Genomic DNA, 27846 nt, shown 5'->3' with positions numbered 1-27846 from the left:
TCACTAATCCAATCGCATATATCATAAGCATGCAATTTGATTAAAACCATTTTTGAGGTACAGTGTCAAATGCCTTCTGGAAATCTAAAAATATGAAATCAATGTGAAATACTTCGTCAATAACACTGAACACTTCATGTGAGTAAAGAGTTAATTGTGTTTCACAAGAATGATGTTTTCTGAATCCATGTTGACTGTGTCAATAGCCTGTTCTCTTTGAGGTAATTCATAACATTTGAACAGAATACATGTTATTTACTCCTGCTGCATATTGACATTAATGATATGAGCCTGTAATTTAGTGGATTACTTTGGTGTGAACTGCGCGAGTGAGCCGTCGTATATGATTGTTAAGTATGGAGCTATTAGATCAGCATACTCTGAAAGGAGCCCAACTGGTATACAATACGAACTGGAAGACTTGCTTTTATTAAGTGTTTTAAGTTGCTTCACTACTCCGACGATATCTGCTTGTAAGTTACTCATGTTGACAGCTGTCCTTGATTGACATACGAACACCATGCAAGAATTTTTGAGGAAATAACCCAAATTTCAGTTTTTTTTTTTTTCCTCTAAGTATTTTCCTTCAAGTAGTATACACTGGGTGCCCTGCAACTTCTTTCTAGTCCCGAGGCTGAAGAGAACCATAGGAGGATGTCATTTTGTCACCAGAATTGCTGAAGAAGCTGAACACTAAGTAAAAGTGAGTTGCACAAGCGCGTCCAAGATTGGAGAAAGCACAGACAAAGTGTATTATATTTGAGAGGGACTACTTCAAAGGGTACAAAGTAGTAGCAGTTGGTGATGATGAATAAAGATTATCTAAGAAAAAGAAAAATTGCCAATACTTTTTCATCTCACCTCGTACTTTGTGCATTAGGTTCCTGTATGTGCTTATTTGGTGTTATTTCCCTCCCCTAACTACACATATATGAGCATTCAAGAGTTTAGTTCATTTTAGATAAGAATGTGCTAAGCAGTGCCAAGAGGGATGGGAACACTCTACATTTGTTACAAGTCTTAGAAAGTTGCTATGAAAGCAACATGAGCTTAACCACAGACTTAAATGAAGCCCAAGTCTTGTTGACAAACAAAAGCTGGATTAAGCCAATTGCACGTAAGGAGGGCAACACAACAATCATTCAATAAATTTAAAAGTAAAATTCTGTCTAATGATGTGACCAAAAAGTCTTAACTGGTTTTGGTCTTTCAAAAAATTAGTACATGGAACAAAATAATTTATTAATCAATAGTAACACTGGTACTGCACTGGAGAATGACAGAAAAGTGTGTGATACAGAAGAAAAGGGTGTAATACTGAATTGCCTCTTTCCAAATTATTTCACTAATATTAATTTAGCCAAGATAATGGTGGTTGAACTCTATGTAGATTAAATTACTTTAAGAGATGCAAGCAGCCATAATGTTTCACAGATGACTGCACTAGGGTGCCCCCTTTCAAAAGCTGCACAAATATTAAAATGAAATATAATGGCACAAATGATCACAAAATACATCAACTAAAATCACTCAATAAAATGGTAGGTGACTTGACCTGATGAGCTATGGGTATGATTCTATGTAGACTATGAAGGATCTTACACTCCTTTTAGCAGCTGTTTATTGCAACTTGAATCTTGAGTTAATTATGACTGCTTCCTTAAACGTGCATACTTTTCGCAAACAAACAAAATTAAATATAAAAAAAATTTACAGAGCAAGCAGCCTCGGACACTGTGTGTGTGTGTGTGTGTGTGTGTGTGTGTGTGTTTATTTATCACATTTTGTGATACCATACAATTTATTTTATCATGTGATGCTAGCACCCGTGCAATGGGTTGTGTTCTACATCAGGAAGTGCAAGGTTAGGAGCAGCCACCAGCTTATGCTTCACAATTTAATATGGCTGAAAAAAATTACTCCACCACTTAGAAGGTGATGTTACATGTATTGGAATAAATTTATACAGCACTGAAGTGGTTGTTTGGTTGCAAGGATCCTTCAAGTAGACTCTCCTGGTGGTCATTAAAATTGAGCGAGTTTGACTTTGAAGTGATTCACAAACTGGCCGAGACACATGGTAACACAGGTGGGCTTAGCAGAAAGACTGACATAATACAAGCAATGGGTTGTAGCCTAGCGGAATTACAAAGAGAACAAGCTGCTACTGCTGCTGCTGATTACGTTATTTGCATTGCAGCCACAGTTTGCTGTTGACAATGGTATGTTATGTAGGAAATGAAACTTTGGCCACATGAGTTTATGCCTGCTGCACTACAGGAAGTACTAATGGAGGCACATGATCACATTATCTATGCACAGCGGTCATAGAACTACAGACCAGAGAGTAGATGAGCATTATTGGCGGAGAACTAAGAAAGAAGATGTAGATAAGTACCGTATTTACTCAAATCTAAGCCGCACTCGAATCTAAGCCGCACTTGAAAAATGAGACTCTAAATCAAGGGAAAAAAAATTTTCCCGAATCTAAGCGACACCTGAAATACACCTGAAATTTGAGACTCAAAATTCAAGGGGAGAGAAAAGTTTAAGACCGCACCGCCAAATCGAAACAAAGTTGGTCCATTGCAACATGAGAGACAATTTAGGTCAAATGGATGAAGATACAGCTACAGTAGTTTGGTTTGAGTCGTAATCTTAACAGTTGAGCTTTACCAAGTAGCCATTGCTATGTGTCAGGCGCTCCGTCCGTATTTGTACGGGTACCCTTCCTTTTTCATGGGCTTCATCTGGTCTGAATCGATTGCTTATATTGCTTTGATCTGATAAGTGCCGGTCTCTTTGTTATAAGTGTTTACATCACTCTAAGCTGAAAATGCATTATTGTACTGTGTTGTGCATTGTTTGCCGCTTTCTGATAATGAGTGTTTACGACCTGTCGCCGCTCACGGCATGGCTTGCTTTTGTGCACGCTACTGCGGCATATATATATATATACACACACACACACACACACACACACACACACACACACACACACACTCCTGGAAATGGAAAAAAGAACACATTGACACCGGTGTGTCAGACCCACCATACTTGCTCCGGACACTGCAAGAGGGCTGTACAAGCAATGATCACACGCACGGCACAGCGGACACACCAGGAACCGTGGTGTTGGCCGTCGAATGGCGCTAGCTGCGCAGCATTTGTGCACCGCCGCCGTCAGTGTCAGCCAGTTCGCCGTGGCATACGGAGCTCCATCGCAGTCTTTAACACTGGTAGCATGCCGCGACAGCGTGGACGTGAACCGTATGTGCAGTTGACGGACTTTGAGCGAGGGCGTATAGTGGGCATGCGGGAGGCCAGGTGGACGTACCGCCGAATTGCTCAACACATGGGGCGTGAGGTCTCCACAGTACATCGATGTTGTCGCCAGTGGTCGGCGGAAGGTGCACGTGCCCGTCGACCTGGGACCGGACCGCAGCGACGCACGGATGCACGCCAAGACCGTAGGATCCTACGCAGTGCCGTAGGGGACCGCACCGCCACTTCCAAGCAAATTAGGGACACTGTTGCTCCTGGGGTATCGGCGAGGACCATTCGCAACAGTCTCCATGAAGTTGGGCTACGGTCCCGCACACCGTTAGGCCGTCTTCCGCTCACGCCCCAACATCGTGCAGCCCGCCTCCAGTGGTGTCGCGACAGGCGTGAATGGAGGGACGAATGGAGACGTGTCGTCTTCAGCGATGAGAGTCGCTTCTGCCTTGGTGCCAATGATGGTCGTATGCGTGTTTGGCGCCGTGCAGGTGAGCGCCACAATCAGGACTGCATACGACCGAGGCACACAGGGCCAACACCCGGCATCATGGTGTGGGGAGCGATCTCCTCCACTGGCCGTACACCACTGGTGATCGTCGAGGGGACACTGAATAGTGCACGGTACATCCAAACCGTCATCGAACCCATCGTTCTACCATTCCTAGACCGGCAAGGGAACTTGCTGTTCCAACAGGACAATACACGTCCGCATGTATCCCGTGCCACCCAATGTGCTCTAGAAGGTGTAAGTCAACTACCCTGGCCAGCAAGATCTCCGGATCTGTCCCCCATTGAGCATGTTTGGGACTGGATGAAGCGTCGTCTCACGCGGTCTGCACGTCCAGCACGAACGCTGGTCCAACTGAGGCGCCAGGTGGAAATGGCATGGCAAGCCGTTCCACAGGACTACATCCAGCATCTCTACGATCGTCTCCATGGGAGAATAGCAGCCTGCATTGCTGCGAAAGGTGGATATACACCGTACTAGTGCCGACATTGTGCATGCTCTGTTGCCTGTGTCTATGTGCCTGTGGTTCTGTCAGTGTGATAATGTGATGTATCTGACCCCAGGAATGTGTCAATAAAGTTTCCCCTTCCTGGGACAATGAATTCACGGTGTTCTTATTTCAATTTCCAGGAGTGTATATATAAACCAAAGGTGATGTGACTCACCAAAAGAAAGCGCTGGCAGGTCGATAGACACACAAATAAACACAAACATACACACAAAATTCTAGCTTTCGCAACCAACGGCTGCTTCGTCAGGAAAGAGGGAAGGAGAGGGAAAGACGAAAGGATGTGAGTTTTAAGGGAGAGGGTAAGGAGTCATTCCAATCCCGGGAGCAGAAAGACTTACCTTAGGGGGAAAAAGGATGGGTATATACACACACACACACACACACACACACACACACACACACACACACACATCCATCCACACATACACACATATGGTCTGTATATGTGTGGATGGATGTGTGTGTGTGTGTGTGTGTGTGTGTGTGTGTGTGTGTGTGTGTGTGTGTTAAAACCCACATCCTTTCGTCTTTCCCTCTCCTGCCCTCTTTCCTGACGAAGCAGCCGTTGGTTGCGAAAGCTAGAATTTTGTGTGTATGTTTGTGTTTATTTGTGTGTCTATCGACCTGCCAGCGCTTTCTTTTGGTAAGTCACATCACCTTTGTTTTTAGATATATTTTTCCCACGTGGAATGTTTCCCTCTCTCTCTCTCTCTCTCTCTATATATATATATATATATATATATATATATATATATATATATATATACACAGTCAGTGATACAGTCAGAAATGAAGCACGGCAACTGACTAGATTTTTAAATCTAAGATGATACTAATTCCTGTGCAGAATGTAATGTACTAAAGAGGTGCCTGCTAAGATTGTCAAACGGAGAAAAATTTTCGCTAAACTCTCGCTCGGAACATCTTCTATCATATGCAGTCTATTATTTGGTTCTTGTTGATCATTATCAAAGAAAGCAGCAGTGTAAGTAACAACAAATAGTAGTCTCTTGCCATTGTTTCATTTATGAGACAATTCCTCTCTCTCTCTCTCTCTCTCTCTCTCTCTCTATATATATATATATATATATATATATATATATATATATAGTCTTGTGTCTGTATATGTGTGGATGGATATGTGTGTGTGCGCGCGAGTGTATGCCCGTCCTTTTTCCCCCTAAGGTAAGTCTTTCCGCTCCCGGGATTGGAATGACTCCTTACCCTCTCCCTTAAAACCCACATCCTTTCGTCTTTCCCTCTCCTTCCCTCTTTCCTGATGAGGCAACAGTTTGTTGCGAAAGCTTGAATTTTGTGTGTATGTTTGTGTTTGTTTGTGTGTCTGTCGACCTGCCAGCACTTTCATTTGGTAAGTCACATCATCTTTGTTTTTAGATATATATTTCCTACGTGGAATGTTTCCCTCTATCATAACTATATATATATATATATATATATATATATATATGATGTCAATATAATGGAAGGAAACATTCCACGTGGGAAAAATTATATATAAAAAAGAAAGATGAGGTGACTTACCGAACAAAAGCGCTGGCAGGTCGATAGACACACAAACAAACACAAACATACACACAAAATTCAAGCTTTCGCAACAAACTGTTGCCTCATCAGGAAAGAGGGAAGGAGAGGGAAAGACGAAAGGAAGTGGGTTTTAAGGGAGAGGGTAAGGAGTCATTCCAATCCCGGGAGCGGAAAGACTTACCTTAGGGGGAAAAAAGGACAGGTATACACTCGCACACACGCACATATCCATCCACACATACAGACACAAGCAGACATACGCACATATCCATCCACACATACAGACACAAGCAGACATATATATGTCTGCTTGTGTCTGTATGTGTGGATGGATATGTGCGTGTGTGCGAGTGTATACCTGTCCTTTTTTCCCCCTAAGGTAAGTCTTTCCGCTCCCGGGATTGGAATGACTCCTTACCCTCTCCCTTAAAACCCACTTCCTTTCGTCTTTCCCTCTCCTTCCCTCTTTCCTGATGAGGCAACAGTTTGTTGCGAAAGCTTGAATTTTGTGTGTATGTTTGTGTTTGTTTGTGTGTCTATCGACCTGCCAGCGCTTTTGTTCGGTAAGTCACCTCATCTTTCTTTTTATATATATATATATATATATATATATATATATATATATATATATATATATATATAGAGAGAGAGAGAGAGAGAGAGAGAGAGAGAGAGAGAGAGAGAGAGAGAGGAATTGTCTCATAAATTAAACAATGGCAAGAGACTACTATTTGTTGTTACTTACACTGCTGCTTTCTTTGATAATAATCAACAAGAACCAAATAATAGACTGCATTTGATAGAAGATGTTCCGAGCGAGAGTTTAGCGAAAATTTTTCTCCGTTTGAAAATCTTTGCAGGCACCTCTTTAGTACATTACATTCTGCACAGGAATTAGTATCATCTTAGATTTAAAAATCTAGTCAGTTGCCGTGCTTCATTTCTGACTGTATCACTAGTCAGTATAAGAATAATACGAATATAAACATGACATCATATGTATATTCTTCCACATTTGCTGTTGTCTCATTCTAGTTTCATAGTTTATTAGGCAGACAGGATTTAAATGAGATAGCAGCAAACACGAAAGAATACATGGCATAATGTTTACATTCTTCTACCTTCTCTTTTAATTTATTTACCGACGCAGAGGTTTTGGCGTCAGTATTTATCTTCATGCCGGCAAAACATGCCTGTGTAGCACTACATATATTCGACGGCAGAAGTTAGTTTTGGCGGCACCTACCAACATTTTTCAGAACTTTGCTTACTTTGTACTCGATTCTAAGCTGCAGGCGGATTTTTGGATTACAAACACTGGGAAAAAAGTGCGGCTTAGATTCGAGTAAATACGGTGTCTAAGAAACTGCGTGCCATGTTCAGAGTTAAGTCATCCACAAATATCCTCCATCACGCACCATGCAGTGGCTTGCAGAGTATCTATATAAGATGTAAATGTACCACTACAGAAGTTGCCAGAGGCAACTAAGCTTTTGAGATGACTGGAATGGATATTTTAGGCCCTTTTAGCCAAACAACAGTGAGAAGCTGCTACATTCTGACAATCATAGATCAATTCTCCTAACATGTGTCAATGATGCTATTCCAAATCAACAGGTGAACACAGTAGAACATTCAATGATAAATAATTGTCTATTGAAGTTCCATGTTCCAGAAACAATAATCACAGATCAGAGCACCAACTTCATCTTAGATCTGATGAAGCAGTTGTGTTGACTGTTATGTATTCACAAACGGCAAACTAGCCCATTACCTTCACAGGCTAACAGAAGTGCTAGTTCTGCAAGGTTCGCAGGAGAGCTTCCGTAAAGTTTGGAAGGTAGGAGACGAGGTACTGGCAGAAGTAAAGCTGTGAGGACGGGGCGTGAGTCGTGCTTGGGTAGCTCAGTCGGTAGAGCACTTGCCCGCGAAAGGCAAAGGTCCAGAGTTCGAGTCTTGGTCCGGCACACAGTTTTAATCTGCCAGGAAGTTTCATATCAGCGCACGCTCCGCTGCAGAGTGAAAATATCATTCTGGAGAAGTGGAACATGTTCACCACACAACAATTAAGGTGCCTAGTTATTACATCAATAGTCCTCACAGTGACTGTGAGGTTTTCTTACCATATGTTTTAGCAGCATAGAATACATCATGGAAATAGGGGGAGTATAATAAGGTGGTTTATTTTTAAGTGAATTCGTGCAGTTACACTAGCAACTGCTGTCAGGTGGCATAAGTAGGCTTTTGTTTATAACTGATAATGTATGTATGTATGTATGTATGTATGTATGCATGCATGCATACCTGCATGCATGCATGGACAACAGATCTCTCAAAGCAGGTATGGGGAGAAATTGCAGCTTCCTTTCACCAGGTAGCATCACCACCAAGGATGACCGCAATGTGAATAATACTTCTGGCAGTACTGTACTTCTTCAGCAAGAAAGGGGTAGGCGCATTGCGAGATCAATGAATGGAAGAGGCGTACTGTTCTCTAGACAGGAAGACATCTTACCGAGCCACCATTAGACATTAAAATTAACATACAATATGTGGGAAGTCAGAAAGTACGAATGCTGAAGGAAACTTTTATAACTACACCTGGAGGCTGAGAAGCTGGGAATGTTGGGAGAAGTGCAGGGAGAATACTGAGGTTACAGCTCTCCTATAAATGTGTGTGAAAACAATTACACCAAGTGGTGGTTTTGGTATAGGACACACTGCAGCAATATAAGAGATGGTGGTTTGACATGGGAGGTTGGTTGTTGAAAAAAGTGCCCTGTACTGTAGAAACCAATGATATATGGGAGCTCAATGATACTCTGATGCAGGTGAGAGGAATGGTGGATAGTAATAAAGCTATAACTGAGTGGCACACTATACAGTTGGTGAGCATTAAAACAGGTTGTGCTAAACAACACTCAAATGCTATGGAAACCAAAAGCAGAACTGACATGTTATGTGAAAATTTCCATTCACACGGGAATCAGGATCTGAATGTTATACAGACCCAGCTAGATTTGTTGGACACCAGGACTGCCGCAGCAAGACTCTTGCAAACACTGGCCAACAATATACTGGATGAAAGTTCCTGGCAGATTAAGACTGTGTGCTGGACCAAGATTCAGGCCTGGACTTTTTCCATTCATGGGCAAGTGCTCTGCCGATTGAGCTACACAAGCATCACTCCTGTCTTCATCCTCATAGCTTTACTTCCACCAGTACCTCAGCTTTTACTTTTCAGACTTTAAACAGTGTGAGAGCCATGCTTGGGTAGGTCAGTAAGTAGAGAACTTGTCTAGTTCCAAGTTTGAGTCTCAGTCTAGCACACATTTTTAATATGCCAGGAAGTTTCATATCAGTAGTGCACAATCCATTGCAGGGTGAAATTTTCATTCTGGAAATACACTGGGTGCCCAAGTAGAGGTAACAGAGTTGCAGGAGGCCATACACCATGTGGTGCATGAGCAGTTGACACCTACACTGTTCCCTTCTGAATAATTCCTGGCTGGCCTAAAGAAAGCCCAGAAGTAACCAACAACTGCATTAGAGCTAATCACCACACCACATGAGAAAACATTATCACTGTTTTATCAGGCCACAACAGTAGGAATCAACACCGACTGTGCCCTACTGTGTGCTGGTCTGATTTCCAGTAACAACAACCAATGTCTGGTATGGATATTTTACAGTCTACCTCTACCTGGTACGGTGGAACACACTGGGAAAGCACGTACAAATTAGAATGAAAGACGTAATGCCAATTTTAAATAATGGAAGAATTATGCATTAATGTTAGCAGATGAACATCGTCAGAGAGAGTGGGTCACAAAACGCCCGACCTACGTGATCCAGATCAACTCAAGGGGATGCATGGTGCAATTATTCCTAGTGGGAACAGGAGCAGAAGGATGCCTGTGGGACACACTGGTATCACAACCTTATTTTCAGAGGAGGACAGTACACCAGATAAACCTATCAGCAAGGTCAAAATATGCACACAATACACTTAGGGCCGCAAGGCAGTGATTTGCCAATTAGTGGCACAACTTCTGACATCAGTGGACAAACTTTTCATCTCCCAGCTATCCTAATTGGAACTACCATTGAGAATGTGATGCAACCTTTGTTGAATCAGCTAGATAAACCACTGAAGGCACTCCCAGCCCATAATCTAACATCCCTCAATGATACCATGGAATTCATCCATCTCCATACACTGAATGTGTTAGTAACAACTCTAAAAGCACACACACTTGCAAAGCAGCTCCAGCATATTTAGCAGTATCACGGTTCTCAGTATCACGGAGACGTGATTATTGGTGTTTGAAGTATCATTATAGTCTTCACTTTAAGTTGTGCAGCCTGTGTCTATGGTAATAAACTGCCCACCCATCTGAGCTCCTTTACACCAGTTACCTGCTGAGTGGGTCAACCTTAGAAAGAAGGTATTTTTAAATAGCCAATTAAGGTTGTGGCTCAAGCACTATTAGAATAATGAAAATCTAAATGGGAAACAGTCTGTGATATAGTGGATCAGCTCTGCCAAAGAGGATAGGTGTGCGAACCACAGCTCTGCTGAGTACAGAGGAAAGGACCCACGACAGATTCATCAAACCTTGTTGGTCAGTGGGAGAAGAAACCTTAGTGGTCGGTGTTCTTGTGGAAAAAGCCTTATTCAGACTATGTTGACATTGCTGTAGTTATCAGCCGGAGCTCCTGAAGAGTCGCAATACTGCCACAGCACACCAAGACTGTGCTTACCACGCCCATCCACCAACCTGTGCTGCGGCCATGCCACACCCCTATCCACTGCCCTGTGCTGCAGGCATGAGACACTGTTGTTTGCTGCCCCATGTTGTGCAGCCTATTCTGTGGGTAAATTCATTGGCTGGCAGCACTGACACTGCCATCCAATTATCTGCCCAGATTGTAACTAATTAATAACAAGTAGCTGCTTGTGGTCGGGTTTGACATGGCGACCTGCACCACGCCAGCCTGCGATGCTAACCATTACATCAGCTGCGAGCACCACATCTTGCAACAATCACATTCTTTTTCTATCAATTTTGTCTTCTGGCTCATAGTGTGGCAAATTCAAATTAATTTGTCTAATCATTCACAAAACGGTGCTAATTTCGTAAAACATAGACATTACATTATCAGATTACTATTTATTACTGAGCTCACAGCTGTACAACAGAACACAAGAATGTGATAATATCATACTGACATCCTATAATTCCTTTTCTGAAACAATGTTGTCAGGTTGTCTACGATGTGAATTGTCACTATTTCATGTCACACATACATGACTTGAAAAAAAATGTACCCAGATATGTAGTACTGGAAACATTCCAGACTAAGAGAAGCCAGCCCATTACTTCCAGCCTGGAGGATAGCCGCAGTCCCACAGACACTAGCAAATTGGCACTGTCGCTCTCACACACACACACACACACACACACACACACACACACAGTGATAACCAATAAGACAATACTTGGATAATGGAGACACAAGCTCTAACAATCCTTTTGTACCGTCTAGTGTCCAAGCAGTAAGAGTATTCAGACATATAAAAAGTTTTCACAAAACTAACCGCGAATGGAATTTCAACACAATATACATACAGTTATGGGAAGAAATGCCCATATTTAAGACCAAAGACAAGAGAAAATTTATTAATAATAATTGACTTACCAAAGTAAAGTACAGACTACAGGTCTCAACTGCAAAAACACACTACCATACACAGGTTGGTGGGAAGAACAAGATACATTACCATTAAATAAGCAGGAGATGGTTTCACATGTAATGGTAAGATCATATTCAAATTATACTAATTTCTCTATCTCTCTGTATTAATACTTTTCCTTGTCTTACTAGTTTTAAAAGTTCTTTCTGAAACCACCACACAATCATTCCACACTCCAAAATAAAATAAAATAAAAATATAAAAAACAAAAATTTTTTTTTACCTTTAGGACCTGCTCCGGAACAGCCATTAACACATGACATATGGCAAGGAGAGCAAAGTAGTTTGGTGTCATCACGGTATGCTTCATAGCTAGTTTCATTACATCGATCACAGTTATCACCAGCATAACCAGAATCACACAAACATTTACCATTACCTTTACGTGTGCCTGCACCCTGGAATAAGGAACATTTCTGTAAGCACCATTACACATTACAATGATATAGGCAACAGGTACAGAGGAATGGGGAAGAGGGGTCGGGTAATGGAGGGGGGGGGGGAGGAGGGGGGGGGGGAGAGAGAGAGAGAGAGAGAGAGAGAGAGAGAGAGAGAGAGAGAGAGAGAGAGAGAGAGAGAGAGAGAGAGATCGACATAATTTTAGCATGGCATTCCTTTTTAAACACAGATAAAACAACAATAACGGTGAAATAGGAAAGCAAAGGTACACAATTCTAAACATTACTCTTTAGTGCAAATTAATCATGACGAAAAATAATTTTAAATAACAGGCAGAGAACAGAATGGACGAGGACTTAGTGTAAAGCCTAAACCATACACTTTTGTTATTGTGATTACTGAATTGCATGAAGGCGGTTAAAGAAAATATTTTTGGATGTCAATCTTGTTTGCTTTTCACTAAACTTACATTTCATATAAAACAACAATGAAGCATAATAGGGCACAGTTATATTCTGCCTTTTTTTACAGCGATCTATATGAATTATATTCTGGAAATACCTAAACATACTACCCATTACCTAAACAACTGATAAAAATTGTCTTTTCTCTCTCTAGCATATCTTTAACAAGGTTTACCCATTTTTTAACTGCTACTTAAGTTCTGGTGGTTATGACAGATCAGGACATCATCCTCAATCACAAACTGGGGAAAATCCAACAGATTACACTTTAAACATAGCCAAAAACTGCACTGAAACCTTATCCCAGACAAATTATTTTCAAAATTAGCTAAACTGGCGCCAGCCACGCACAATAATTTTTTTTTTCCCCCGTTCACAGCTTTTTGTACAAGGTACTGTGTACTTATTCAGTGGGTATTTCAACGGCCTCTGCTATGCCACACACTTTTACTCTCTTGATTACCATTTTGAGGTCCAGATGGACCCAAAACAGAAAATTGTAGAATCATTTATAGAAAAATATACCAATGAATTCTTGTAAGGGCAATAACATTATAATAATGAACGAAGATCCCAAACAGATGATAGTGCTATTGTCAGCTTTTAACTGTGAGGCCAAGTAGTTGCACACAAAAACAATGGTTATCTATACAGCTGTGACAACAATGAGGCATTGTTATAGACACACACAAAAAATTGCGGTAAGTGACTGGTTGAGGCAGATGCGTGAAGTAGCTTCAGCAAGCCTGCTGCAACTCTCAGGGATCTTCTTTCACCAACTCTACTATAGTCTGGTTGTCGGACATGTGTGTACATATTTATTAATAACAATACTACAAGAATTACATATACATTTTATTTTAACTAACCTTCACTGAATGCATTTCTCCCAAGACAATATGAACATGAAAACAAACACACACACACACACACACACACACACACACACACACACACACACACTTTTCAATCAAAGGTAAACATTTATTTTCATAATTCAGAGAGCAAGAGTCAATTTCCAGATGGAAATCTTTTATGAGAAAAGCAGAGAACACTGTTTTACCTTACACTTTCCATTTTTACCACAAATATTATCTGGATAGCCAGGACATGGTGTACAGTCACTTCCAAAATGATTTTCTGGACAGCAGAACTCCATTTTCTCAATACACAGCCAGCTGTATAAATCCTGTTTTTGTCCGCTAGACCACCATTCTTCAATTAACTGCTCTGCATCTTCAGCAAGCAGATGACACTAGAATTAAAAATTTCTCTCTGAATAGAAGAAAAACTGCTCAAAAATGTGAACATTGACAAAAGAAACTTTACAAGAGGCAGAAAAATCATAATCCTCTCACTTCTTACTAATGCTTGCTGTTTTCTTAAGGGAAACAACTATTTTCTTACGAAAAACATTTATATCAGTATACAACAAAATTCGGTTTTTCAGTGTGCTGCTCTTATTTCTTATTATACAGGGTGTTACAAAAAGGTACGGCCAAACTTTCAGGAAACATTCCTCACACACAAATAAAGAAAAGATGTTATGTCGACGTGTGTCCGGAAACACTTAATTTCCATGTTAGAGCTCATTTTAGTTTCATCGGTATGTACTGTACTTCCTCGATTCACCGCCAGTTAGCCCAACTGAAGGAAGATAATGTTGACTTTGGTGCTTGTGTTGACATGCGACTCATTGCTCTACAGTACTAGCATCAAGCACGTCAGTACGTAGCATCAACAGGTTAGCGTTCATCACGAACGTGGTTTTGCAGTCAGTGCAATGTTTACAAATGCGGAGTTGGCAGATGCCCATTTGATGTATGGATTAGCACGGGGCAATAGCCGTGGCGCGGTACGTTTGTATCGAGACAGATTTCCAGAGCGAAGGTGTCCCGACAGGAAAACGTTCGAAGCAATTGATCGGCGTCTTAGGGAGCACGGAACATTCCAGCCTATGACTCGCGACTGGGGAAGACCTAGAACGACGAGGACACCTGCAACGGACGAGGCAATGTCAGCGTCAGAGAAGTTGCTGCTGTACAAGGTAACGTTAACCACGTCACTGTGTGGAGAGTGCTACGGGAGAACCAGTTGTTTCCGTACCATGTACAGCGTGTGCAGGCACTATCAGCAGCTGATTGGCATCCACGGGTACACTTCTGCGAATTGTTCATCCATCAATGTGTCAATCCTCATTTCAGTGCAAATGTTCTCTTTACGGATGAGGCTTCATTTCAACGCAATCAAATTGTAAATTTTCACAATCAACATATGTGGGCTGACGATAATCTGCACGCAATTGTGCAATCACGTCATCAACACAGATTTTCTGTGAATGTTTCAGCAGGCATTGTTGGTGATGTCTTGATTGAGCCCCATGTTCTTCCACCTACGCTCAATGGAGCACGTTACCATGACTTCGTACGGGATACTCTACCTGTGCTGCTAGAACATGTGCCTTTACAAGTACGACACAACATGTGGTTCATGCACGATGGAACTCCTGCACATTTCAGTCGAAATGTTCGTACGCTTCTCAACAACAGATTCGGTGACCGATGGATTGGTGGAGGCGGACCAATTCCATGGCCTCCATGCTCTCCTGACCTCAACCCTCTTGACTTTCATTTATGGGGGCATTTGAAAGCTCTTGTCCACGCAACCCCGGTACCAAATGTAGAGACTCTTCGTGCTCGTATTGTGGGCGGCTGTGATACAATACGCCATTCTCCAGGGCTGCATCAGCGCATCAGGGATTCCATGCGACGGAAGGTGGATGCGTGTATCCTCGCTAACGGAGGACATTTTGAACATTTCCTGTAACAAAGTGTTTGAAGTCATCCTGGTACGTTCTGTTGCTGTGTGTTTCCATTCCATGATTAATGTGATTTGAAGAGAAGTGATAAAATGAGCTCTAACATGGAAAGTAAGCGTTTCCGGACACATGTCCACATAACATATTTTCTTTCTTTGTGTGTGAGGAATGTTTCCTGAAAGTTTGGCTGTACCTTTTTGTAACACCCTGTAATGCAAGAAAACACAAAGAAATAAACTTAGTTTGCAAATAATAATGTTGACTTGCCTGGTTCTTGCCACGTTCAACATCAGAGCAAAGCTCCTCCTGTATCTCCACAAGACGCAGTTCACTGCTGGCATAACTGCCCAATTTCTCCTCTTCCCATGCTGCATCACCACCTTCAAATTTACCCCGAGCGGTGCGCTCCAGTCCCTGTAATAATTTTCTAAATTGAAGAGTTTCTCACTTTCATAGTTTAAGAGGCAATAAGCCATCATAGCACAGTTCATCCACCTGAGCATTTAACTCACATCTTTCTTATCAGATTGTGTTCTAATCACTTACCACTAGTGTTTTCTATTCATTCATTCATTCATTCACTCATTTATTCAAGAAACTGCTTGTAAATCAGTGTGTATTAAGTATTTCGCAAAAATACTGATAAAATAGAAAACAGCCTCAGTGAACACAAGTGAGCAACAGGGCTCGTACTAACTTCTAGTAATAGTATGAGATTCAAAGTGAGAAAAGGAATCGGTAGAAAACTCATTTTCCAACAACTGTGCAGGTATTTTAAAGTATGATGGGAGAAGATTAACGTGTAATGATAAGAAGCAAGTCATTAATTTGTGAAATATCATAACCAATTACACCACTACAGGAAAACATGAAGGTTAGTTCTAGGCTATTGACTTTAAAGCACAGCAAATGTGTGACTAGGATGGAAAGGATGTCACTAGAACTGTGATGATCCGATCAGCACACAACTTCGGCTCAAAATTAAAATCTTATCAGCATCCCCCTTATGCCCAAACCACACTTGCACAAAAGTAGTGATTTCTGACTTATACGCATCAGCCAGTTTCATTCTTTATATTCTTTTATCATAGCAAAACCTCCAATGAGTCAGTTTGGTAGTGTACGAAAAAATGAGAGGTTCATCACCACAAAAGACTAAAATGGACATACTCTGTAATGCCAAAACAATGAGTGTGCCAGCCACATTCATGATTTGGCACTCTGTTAAGAGCTCTCGTCATGTTGTGCAAACACAAATGTACATCGATTGGATATCCTTACAAATTTTCTTACGCACAATTACAATCACATATTTTTGTCATTATTCACATTACTTTGCACTTAACATTGACTGGTAACACTTGAGCTGATCATTTACTACAGCTCTGTTCATTAAGAAGTATTGTTGGGCAAAACTTTATTTCAACAATGTAAACAGGAATAAAACTGGAATTATTTGCTGGTTCTAATATTCTGTGATGAAGGTTCATCAAAGAACAAAAAAAAGAACATTATCACTGAGGACACTATTGTATACTGTAAACAGAAGTCTTCAAAACAATACACTGAATATCACTTCCGCCATGTGGGGCCATCACTGCGGCCTAATGCTTTCACTGTGTCCTCCAATGCGGGTTATAGCTGTGGTCATCTGCCAAATGCTGGGCTGAAGAGGCAAGTTACATTCTGTCTGCTCAGACGTTTAGCTTAGAGTGTGAGCTACCACTTTACATGATATGGTATAGTTACCTATTGATATCAAAACCAATAAACACTCAATCCATGTACATTTCACACGCACCACTGGGCTTATTAATAGATAACAGAAAATATCAGAAAGGCAGACTGAACAACAAACAACTGGAATGTAAAAATTTAAGAAATTATCATAAAATCAATAACAAAAACTTTTGTACTACTCTCCATGCAACAACAGAACGCACATGAAGCAAAACTGCTATAATCAACACTTGAATACCCACACAACTACAATATGTAGATAAGTCAGTTAGAAAATAGCTTATGGACACAATCTTAACATGATAGTTTTGTTGCTCCCAAAGAGCAGGCCTCCACCATACTATGTAAGCATAAGAATGGTTGGAAAACTAACTAAAAGGTTTCTTCTGAGGTAATGCGAGCCACACAATCTCCAAACCAAATTGAAACCCTACACCCACATGCAACGAAAATATTCTTACATACTGTTAATTCTAATGCTTGAGTTACCTACTCACAAACCTCTAGAACCAATCTCGAATATAGACTCCAAGCCCTACACAAAGCAGAACGAATTAGTAAACTGTCTGACCTAGCAACATTAGACAAATGGTTTGTTGGTTGGTTAAGGGACTGAACAGCAAGGTTATCAGTCCCTCAATCCAGGGGCAGTTTGCTCGGAATTAGTGATGACTGCGAAGTATGTGTTCTGATCACAAAAGTACATAGGAGTAGTAATACCAAGGCACTGAAGGCAATACTGATGCCAGAGCTCAGAAAGAGTTTAGGAAGAAGTGTATGGATCAGGCCAGTATATAGGTCAGAGCAGATGATGGTCTCCCAGGGCTCATCCAATGGCGAGGAAATTCCCACCCTGCATCCGACCCCTACCAGCAGAGAAAGGGCAAAGACAGTTACACACCTAAGAATGGCTTCAAGTCAGCACATTCGGAACAGTAAAAAAAGGCTGCACCATCAATAAAGAAAACATGAATGAAGAAATAGGTAAGGTAGCAGGAGGGGATCCCCGGGGCTCTGCAAGCAACAGGAGTCACCCTACCCACAGCTGCCCATCCCTTCTCCAGTGCAATCGAGGCTTTAAGAGCACCCACTATTTAACAGAGTGCTACCTCTGAAACAGAAAGTACGGTGTGGTAGAAAAGAAGACAAACCGCAGCTAAATGCAATTAAAACAGATTAAGAGAGGGAAGAAAAAGTGAGCCATTGGAGGAGGTAGTGTCCGCGGTCCCCCAGACCCAACCTGTAGCGGGAGCCATCCTGACCTCTACTACCTAACCTCTGCCCTGAAGGTAGATTAAAACCTTACATCTGAAAATAGAAACCACTTTCATGGACAAAAAGGAGAACCACTTCAACCATCCATGAATCATATGCCAATACTGAGGCAAAGCATTCACAAGGACAGGCTTAGCATGGAGAGTCAGAAGAACAGGGCATTCCACCAGGCTAAAAGCTATTGTCTGTAATGCTTGACAACTACAATGTAGGTTGGCTCATTAGGTAAAATAAAACTAAGGGTTAGCCTGACATGATCACTGCAAAGGCGACAGAATGGTGGATCCTTTCTGGGAGTAATGGAAGGAAGAGCACCATGCAGTAGTAGTCTCCTTGATAGTGTGGTATTTATTAGAGGAGGCAGTAGTCAACCAGATGTAATTCCATCTAAACTGAGCAGAGGTCTTATATGCACCTGCAAATCTGCACTTCGGATCAGCAAAAGTGAATGGGGGAGAGTAATCACTCCTCTAGCATAGTGGTTCTTAAACTTTTTTGGTGATGGAAGCCTTCTAAAGTACTAAATATTATTTCAAACAATGGAAAATCCATTGTTAAACAGAGAACCGACTCATGGCGATAACATATTAGACCTTCTGGTGACAAACAGACCCGAACTATTTGAAACAGTTAACGCAGAACAGGGACTCGGCGATCATAAAGCAGTTACAGCATCGATGATTTCAGCCATAAATAGAAATATTAAAAAAGGTAGGAAGATTTTTATGTTTAGCAAAAGTGACAAAAAGTAGATTTCAGAGTACTTGACAGCTCAACAGTAAAGTTTTATCTCAAGTACAGAGGGTGCTAAGGATCAGTGAACAAAGTTCAAAACTGTCGTACAATATGCATTAGATGAGTATGTGCCAAGCAAGATCATAAGAGATGGAAAAGAGCCACCATGGTACAACAACTGAGTTAGAAAACTGCTACAGAAGCAAAGGAAACTTCACAGCAAACACAAACCTAGCCAAAGCCTTGCAGACAAACAAAAATTACATCAAGCGAAATGTAGTGTGAGGAGGGCTATGCGAGAGGCATTCAATGAATTCGAAAGTAAAGTTCTATGTACTGATTTGGCAGAAAACCCTAAGAAATTTTGTTCTTATGTCAAAGCTGTAGGTGGATCAAAACAAAATGTCCAGACACTCTGTGACCAAAATGGTACTAAAACAGAGGATGACAGACTAAAGGCTGAAATACTAAATGTCTTTTTCCAAAGCTGTTTCACAGAGGAAGACTGCACTGTAGTTCCTTCTCTAGATTGTCGCACAGATGACAAAATGGTAGATATCGAAATAGACGACAGAGGGATAGAGAAACAATTAAAATCGCTCAAAAGAGGAAAGGCCACTGGACCTGATGGGATACCAGTTCGATTTTACACAGAGTACGCGAAGGAACTTGCCCCCCTTCTTGCAGCGGTGTACCGTAGGTATCTAGAAGAGCGTAGTGTTCCAAAGGATTGGAAAAGGGCACAGGTCATCCCCGTTTTCAAGAAGGGACGTCGAACAGATGTGCAGAACTATAGACCTATATCTCTAACGTCGGTCAGTTGTAGAATTTTGGAACATGTATTATGTTAGAGTATAATGACTTTTCTGGAGACTAGAAATCTACTCTGTAGGAATCAGCATGGGTTTCAAAAAAGATGATCGTGTGAAACCCAGCTCACGCAATTCGTCCATGAGACTCAGAGTGCCATAGACACGGGTTCCCAGGTAGATGCCGTGTTTCTCAACTTCCGCAAGGCATTTGATACAGTTCCCCACAGTCATTTAATGAACAAAGTAAGAGCATATGGACTATCAGACCAATTGTGTGATTGGATTGGAGAGTTCCTAGCATGTCATTCTCAATGGAGGAAAGTCTTTCGAAGTAAGAGTGATTTCAGGTGTGCCGCAGGGGGTGTCGTAGGACCGTTGCTATTCACTATATAGATAAATGACCTTGTGGATAAAATTGGAAGTTCACTGAGGCTTTTTGTGGATGATGCTGTAGTATATTGAGAGGTTGTAACAATGGAAAATTGTGCTGAAATGCAGGAGGATCTGCAATGAATTGATGCATGGTGCAGGGAATGGCAATTGAATCTCAATGTAGACAAGTGTAATGTGCTGCGAATACATAGAAAGAAAGATCCTTTATCATTTAGCTACAATACAGCAGGTCAACAACTGGAAGCAGTTAATTCCATAAATTATCTGGGGGTAGGTATTAGGAGTGATTTAAAATGGAATGACCATACCAAATTAATCGTCGGTAAAGCAGATGCCAGACAGACTCATTGGAAGAATCCTAAGGAAATGCAGTCTGAAACCAAATTAATCGTCGGTAAAGCAGATGCCAGACAGACTCATTGGAAGAATCCTAAGGAAATGCAGTCTGAAAACAAAGGAAGTAGGTTACAGTACACTTGGTTGCCCACTGCTGTTTTTCTTTGTGGGGTTTTAGGGTGCTCAACTACTATGGTCATTAGCGCCCAGTCGCAAATGTAAGTGCACATATCATCTGGTAAAACTCAAGGGGGGGGGGGGGGGACACCAGAAAGTTCTTACAAAGACGCAGATAAAATAATTAAAAGAGTTAGATGTCTTTGGACAAGTCCATCAAAGTAATAAAACGAAGAACACGAGCAACTGCTCGAGCGTCATCAGCTAAAATTTCCTGTAGGGTAGATGGCAGAGACAGGACAACACGAGATTGATTAAAACGGGGACACAACAATAAAACATGGCGCACTGTCAATGCGTGACCACAAGGGCACCGCGGGGCGGGGTCACCGGATGGCAGGTAGCAGTGGCTAAACCGGCAATGCCCAATCCGCAACCTGGCCAAACTGACCTCATCTCGCCGAGAGGGTTGGGAGGAGGTTGTCCAAGCTGTTGGGAACGGTTTTATGGCCCGGAGCTTATTGTCTTGAAGTGACGACCAAGTGTCCCACCATAATGACACAAACCTCTTACAAACAACCCCACTAATGTCAGACGATGGGACACAAAGGGAGGCTGGCCGAGGCAGGAGGACTGCAGCCTTGGCCGCAGCATCAACAGCCTCATTCCCAGGCACTCCTACATGGCCTAGAACCCACATAAAGCTAACAGGAGAGCCATCACCAGCAAAAGAATGGAGGGATTGCTGGATCCGTTGCACCAAGGGCTGGATCAGATATGGAGCTTCAAGGCTCTGAAGAGCACCGAGTGAATCAGAGCAGAGTACATACGGAGAATTGCGGTGGCGGCGGACATACTGAACAGCCTGAGAGAGAGCAAAAAGCTCGGCCGTAAAGCTGGAACACTGGTCGAGGAGCTGGTATTTAAAGGTGATGTACCCGACGACAAAGGCACAGCCGACACCATCGTCAGTTTTGGAGCCATCAGTGTAAATAAAAGTGTTACCGGCGAGTTGTGCACAAAGTTCGACAAACCGTAAGCAATACACTGCATCGCCCACTGCTTGAATACTGTTCACCGGTGTGGGATCCATACCAGATGGGGTTGCGCATTGTTACAGAATCATTTAGTAATCATGAAAGAGTTACGGAGATGATAGATAAACTCCAGTGGAAGACTCTGCAAGAGAGACATTCAGTAGCTCGGTACGGGCTTTTGCTGAAGTTTCGAGAACATACCTTCACCGAGGAGTCAAGCAGTATATTGCTCCCTCCTACGTATATCTCGTGAAGAGATCACGAGGATAAAATCAGAGAGATTAGAGCCCATACAGAGGCATACCGACAATCTTTCTTTCCACGAACCATACGAGACTGGAATAGAAGGGAGAACCGAAATAGGTACTCAAGGTACCCTCCGCCACACACCGTCAGGTGGCTTGCAAAGTATGGGTATGGATATGGATATGGGTGTAGATGTAGATGGAATGTAACAATATAATGAAAAGGATAGTTGCTACTTGCCGTATAGCAGAGATGCCGAGTCACAGATAGGTACAACAGTCTTTTTGTTGTGCCTATCTGTGACTCACCATCTCCGCTATATGGTGAGTAGCAACTATTCTTTTCATAATATTGTTAAATAGTAATTTACAGAGCCCTAAAATACGCAAAATCTGGTTTGTGTCCATTGTTGAATTATAATCATTTAGTGAAAAACCACACAAAAATACATACATTGTATACTGCTGACTTCTACGACAATACACTAAATAACACTGTATTGATTTCACTGTAAATTGATAAAATTGTTTCCATTTAATGGGTATGTATGAAGTAGTAGTAATTTTTTTCTTTCCAGCTGTTTAGTTTCAGGCCTGACAGAAGAGATTTGAAGACCCAAGTCAGCTTCAGCATTCTGTCTGTTGCGGTATTTCATCTTTGTAGCTGCATATGCTGATTGTTTGTTTTGTTTTGTGGCACAAGAACAGCTAAGGTCTTGCACGCCCATTTCAGAACCTTAGAACACCAACACGAAAAAGGAGTTAACAGTGACTAAACGCTAAGCCCAATCGACGGAAGGAAAGAGAGCTAAGAATAAGGACTTCCTCTTTGAGAAAGGTCCACAAAATACACTGTAGAGACAACAGAGGTCCCGAACTACAGATTAAATATCCTTCACCATATTGCAATAATGGATAAAAACTAAAACGCAGTCAACAGCCCACATGTCGTTCACTAAAATGGCAGATAACCCAGACAGCATACATACATTAGAATGCAAGTGGTTAAAAAAGGGCATTCAGTCAGGAAATTGCAAATCGTTAAAGGTTGATGACAATTAGCTCAAAGTCATGGGGGATCACCGCTTAACAAATGGTGATGGCTAAAACAAAGTGCCCAATATGCAACCTAGCTAAAATGATCTCCTTGCAGCAGAGGGCCGAGAGGTGGTCAGCCAAGCTGCTGGGAGAGGTTTAATTCCCCAGAGCTTGTTCCCATGAAGGGAAGACGAGTGGTGGTGCCAAAGGGACACCACAGCAACATGGAGATCACCGAAAGGAATGGAAGAATTAGCAGGCCGAAGTAGGATAACTGCAGCCTTGGCAGCAGCCTCATTTACCATCAGACCGACGTGACCAGGAACTCAAACATCACAGTGGCTCCCTCAAGAGTTTGGTGGTGATGTTTGGTTTGTGGGGCACTCAACTGCATGGTAATCAGCACCTGTACACATTCCCAATCTGAACACAATCCGATCTTGCCACTTTCAAAGAATGATGATGATGAAATGAGGACAACACCAACACCCAGTCCCCAGGCAGAGAAAATCACCAACCTGGCTGGGAATGGAACTCGGGATCCTGTGATCCGGAGGTAGCAACACTAGCTACTAGACCACGAGCTGCGGACTCCCTCAAGAGTGAACAAGTGGAAGCTTCCTTGGACCCGTTGCACTAAGGGACAGACTGTGTACAGTACACAGAGGCATTGAGAGAATTGGAGCAAATGACACAATTGAAAAGTGTATGTCATTGGATGTACTGAGTGGCCTCATAAAGGAGAAAGAGCTCTCCTGTAAATACTAATCTGGATGCTGACACTGAAAATCATCGGTGCCAATGACGAAGGCACACTCGACATCACGGTCGGTCTGAGAGCCATCAGTCTACACAACAGTATTATCGTGAAGTTCCATCCAAAGGTTAAGAAACTAACAGTGATAGTTCAAATGTGGGGTAGTTTCCTTAAGAAGTGAATGAAGTCCAAGGTGAACATGGTCTGCTGCACAAAGCCAAGGTGGTGAAGATCTCACACTCATCGGGAAAATGGCACATAGCGTGAAGTTGAACTGCCGGAGCAATACCCAAAACAAACTCCCGGAGGGAACAGAGAAGAGGGACGCGCACTTCTATTGGCAGTCAAAGGAGTCATCGAGGGAGGAGGCATAGAATAGGCGGCCAGGCACAGCAGATGAACAGCATGTGTATCTGCTGAGGAGAACATCACGCCGTATGACAACGGTAGTTCAGTAGCTTCTACATAGAGACTCAACTGGGCTAGTGTAAAAGGCGTCAGTGGCCAAACAGATTCCAAGACGAATTGTATTGAGACAGCATAATATGGATGGACATGCAGATGCATAAACAAAACAACCATAGTCTAGTAACCATAGTCTACTTTCAAATGGGCAAGGGATCAGTACAAATGGAGGAGGATGGTCCGATCTGCTCCTCAGGAAGTACCGCTTAGGATACGTGGAACGCTGAGGGACCACATGCAGCGGGCGGCCGACACGTGGGAGGACCAAGAAAGTTTTGTATCAAGCTTGAGCCCCAGGAATTTTGTAGTTTCAGCAAACGGAAGAGCAACAAGCCCAAGATGTAAAGACAGTGGAAGAAACCCATTGCAGCACCAGAAATTCATATAAACAGTTTTGTCAGCAGGAAAGCAAAAGCCATTGTCAGTACTCCACGAGTAAAGCCAATCAAAAAATCGCTGAAGACGCTGCTCAAGAAGACAAGTCCATGGAGAACTACAATAGATCACAAAATTATTGGCTAAAAGGGAGCCGGAGATGCCCAGCAGGAGACAGGCCATAATAGGGTTAATAGCTATAGCAAAGACGACGAAGCTCAGGACAGAGCTCTGAGGCATCCCGTCTTCCTGGATAAAGGTGTCCAACAAGGCAGAACCCGCATGTACACTGAAAACTTTGTCTTTAAAAAATCCCTGAAGGTAACAGGGAGGGCAGCCTCAGAAGCCCCACATGTAGAGAGTACAGAGGATACCAGCCCTCCAGCACGTGTCGCAGGCTTTTTCCAAATCAAAAAACACAGCCACAATCCGGTATTTCCACAGGAAACCATTTATGACATGGGTTGACAAAGTGATGAGATGGTCAACTGTGGACTGGCATGGTCAAAATCCACATTGTGCAGTGGTTAGTAAATTGTGAGATACAAGCCACCATACCAGCTGGGCACGAATCATACATTCCATCACCTTGGAAACACAGCTCGTGAGAGAAATGGGGCAGTAGCTGGAAGGAAGGTGTTTGTCCTTGCCCGGCTTACGTGTGGATATGACAGTGGCTTCACGTCATCATCTTGGAAAGGTGCCATCTGTCCAGATGCGATTGTATGTATGAAGGAGAAAGCGCTTGCCCGCAAGAGAAAGGTGCTGCAACATCTGACTGAACATTGTCCGGCCCAGGGGTGGAAGATCAGGATGAAGTGAGAGCATGATCTAACTCCCTCACAGTAAAGGCAGCATTGGGGCCACACCCATCTCTAGAAGGCATTCCTGTGTGTAAATCCCATAGGGCCTGTTGCCAGTTACAGAAAAGCCTTTCCAGTGGTATGGTAGGCAGATGTGAATGGTGTGCACAGTGTTTTATACGCCTGGTGCATCGTAAGTAGCCAACGCCTGACATGAAGTGGCGGTTCACCAGCCTCTGCACCAGGCTTGGCATGGGGCTTGTTTTGAATGTCCCAGTGGCTAACCGAATCCCTTCATGGTGCACCATGTCCAACATCTTTAAATATGAAGGTCTCTCAGACCCATACACTGTTCACCCATAATCGAGACGAGATCACACAAATGCCCTGTAAAACCAGTCCTGTCTGCTCCTTATGTACTGTGGCTAAGACATATTAAAATACTTAAAGCCTTAAGTGACCATTTTTCCAGGTTCTTATGATGTGGTAACCACGTAAGCTTAGAGTCAAATATGAGGCCCAGAAACCTCACTGTGTCTTTAAAAGCCGGCCTGGGTGACCGAGTGGTTCTAGGCGCTACAGTCTGGAACTGCGTGACCACTACGGTCGCAGGTTCAAATCCTGCCTCGGGCATGGATGTGTGTGATGTCCTTAGGTTAGTTAGGTTTAAGTAGTTCTAAGTTCTAGGGGACTGATGACCTCAGAAGTTAAGTCCCATAGTGCTCAGAGCCATTTGAACCATTTCTCTGTAAAAGAAAGGACACTGTCCCTCATCCTCAGTTTAGTTCAGGTAAGTTTAAATAGGAGTGAGAACAGTTAAAAAGAACACTCACAGACTTGTTGGTGGAGAACTTAAAACTACTCTTCTGCACCCATTCATCCAAATGTCGAAAAGTTAATTGCAACTGGTGTGTTGTCTTTGTAAGGCTTGAAGAAGAGCGCAACACAGAGAAGTCATCCACAAACAAAGAACACTGGACAGGACTTTTCACTATGGATGTAATACTATTAATAGCTATGGCAAAGACAGTCACACTTAAAACGCTATCTTGAGGGACACCGTTCTCCTGCTCAAAGCAATCAGACAGGAAGTCACCGACTCAGTATCTAAGATATCGTGGCGAGAGGAAGGACTGAATAAAAATGGGAAGACAATTACAAAAACTCAATTCATGAAGCTGCTCCAGGGTAAGATGCCTCCAAGTAGTATCATAGACTTTCTCAGTGTCAGAAAATACACCTATCAGATGTTGCCAGCGTAGAAAAGCCTGTTGTTTAGCCACCTCAAAGAGGGCAAGGTTATCAAAGGTGGAACGATACCTCCTGAACCCACACTGAAAGCAACTAAGGAGTTGCCTGGATTCTAAGATCCAGACAAGGTGGCAGTTGACCATCAGCTCAAAGGTCTTCCCCGTACAGCTAGTGAGGGCAACACTACGGTAATTACCTGGACATGTACAGTCTTTCCCAGGTTTTAAAAGAGGAATTAAAACTGCCTCACACCATGAGTTGGGAAGGTGACTTTATGCCCAAATGGCATTAAAAAGTGTGAGGTGGATATCTTTGTTTCGCCTTGTGAGGTGCTGCAGCATATTGTAATGGATCATGTCATGACCAGAGGTTGCGTCACGAGCCGCCGACAATGCAGAATTCAGCTCCCACATGGAAAATGGGCAATTGTAATCTTCTTCAAAGGCTGACCAGAAGTCCACACTATACCTCTCGGCAACTGCTGTACGGTGCTCGAAACCTGGATCCTGACTGGCTGTTGCCGTAACTGTGGCAAAATATGCCACCATAGTCTGGGCAATGTCTCATGGATTGGTTTGGAGTGTGCCATTTCCCATCACAGCAACCATGGGGCATCTGCCTCCTCTCCCAGAAATTCTCCTGATGGTCTCCCACACAACGGAACTTTTGGTGGGACGATTAATGCGGTTCAGGAATTGTTGTCATGACCTCTTCTTGCTCTCTCGAATAATTCAGTGACACTTTGCCCTTGCCACCCAAAAGGCTGCAAGATTCTCTGCAGTTGGCTGACACTTGAACCTACGCAGGGCCGCACGCTTGGTCCCGATTGCAGAGTGACATTCGGTATTCCACCAAGGGACAGGTTGCCTCTTCTGGTGTCCTGTGGATTGTGGAATGGATGCTGCAGCAGAGTGGTGGATCATTTTGGTAATATGATCCACCCATGCCTCGACATTTGCACTATGTTTGAACGCACCCAGTCAGCTCTACTGTGCACTCACAGTGGTAGTTTCCTTTTGGGTTCCACTCCATCTGGCAGTTGAATCCAGATTACAAAGTGATCACTTCCGTGCAAGTCACTGACCGCTTCCCACTGAACAAATGAGCAAGATCTGGAGAGCAAAGCAATGGATCAATGGCAGAGAAAGACCCAGTTGCAGTGGATAAGTGTGCTCTTTCCCACAT

At 42.7% G+C, this 27846-nt stretch overlaps 1 protein-coding gene across 1 annotated transcript in view; it reads right to left on the bottom strand.

Annotated features, from left to right (window-relative positions):
• The window catches only part of LOC126469687 (cysteine-rich with EGF-like domain protein 2), a 93780-nt gene that overhangs the window by 28679 nt on the left and 37255 nt on the right, over window positions 1-27846 (bottom strand). The window contains exons 3-5 of the mRNA XM_050096844.1: window positions 15550-15696; window positions 13528-13719; window positions 11825-11999 (exon numbers count right to left, since the gene is read on the bottom strand). Coding sequence (XP_049952801.1) covers window positions 11825-11999; window positions 13528-13719; window positions 15550-15696 — 514 coding nt within the window. The remainder of the gene's footprint in view (window positions 1-11824; window positions 12000-13527; window positions 13720-15549; window positions 15697-27846) is intronic.

This window comes from Schistocerca serialis, chromosome 3 (assembly GCF_023864345.2).
Source record: "Schistocerca serialis cubense isolate TAMUIC-IGC-003099 chromosome 3, iqSchSeri2.2, whole genome shotgun sequence".
NCBI lineage: Eukaryota > Metazoa > Arthropoda > Insecta > Orthoptera > Acrididae > Schistocerca > Schistocerca serialis.
The sequence above is the reverse complement of the archived record's forward strand: the minus strand, read 5'-3'. Positions and strand labels throughout refer to the sequence as shown.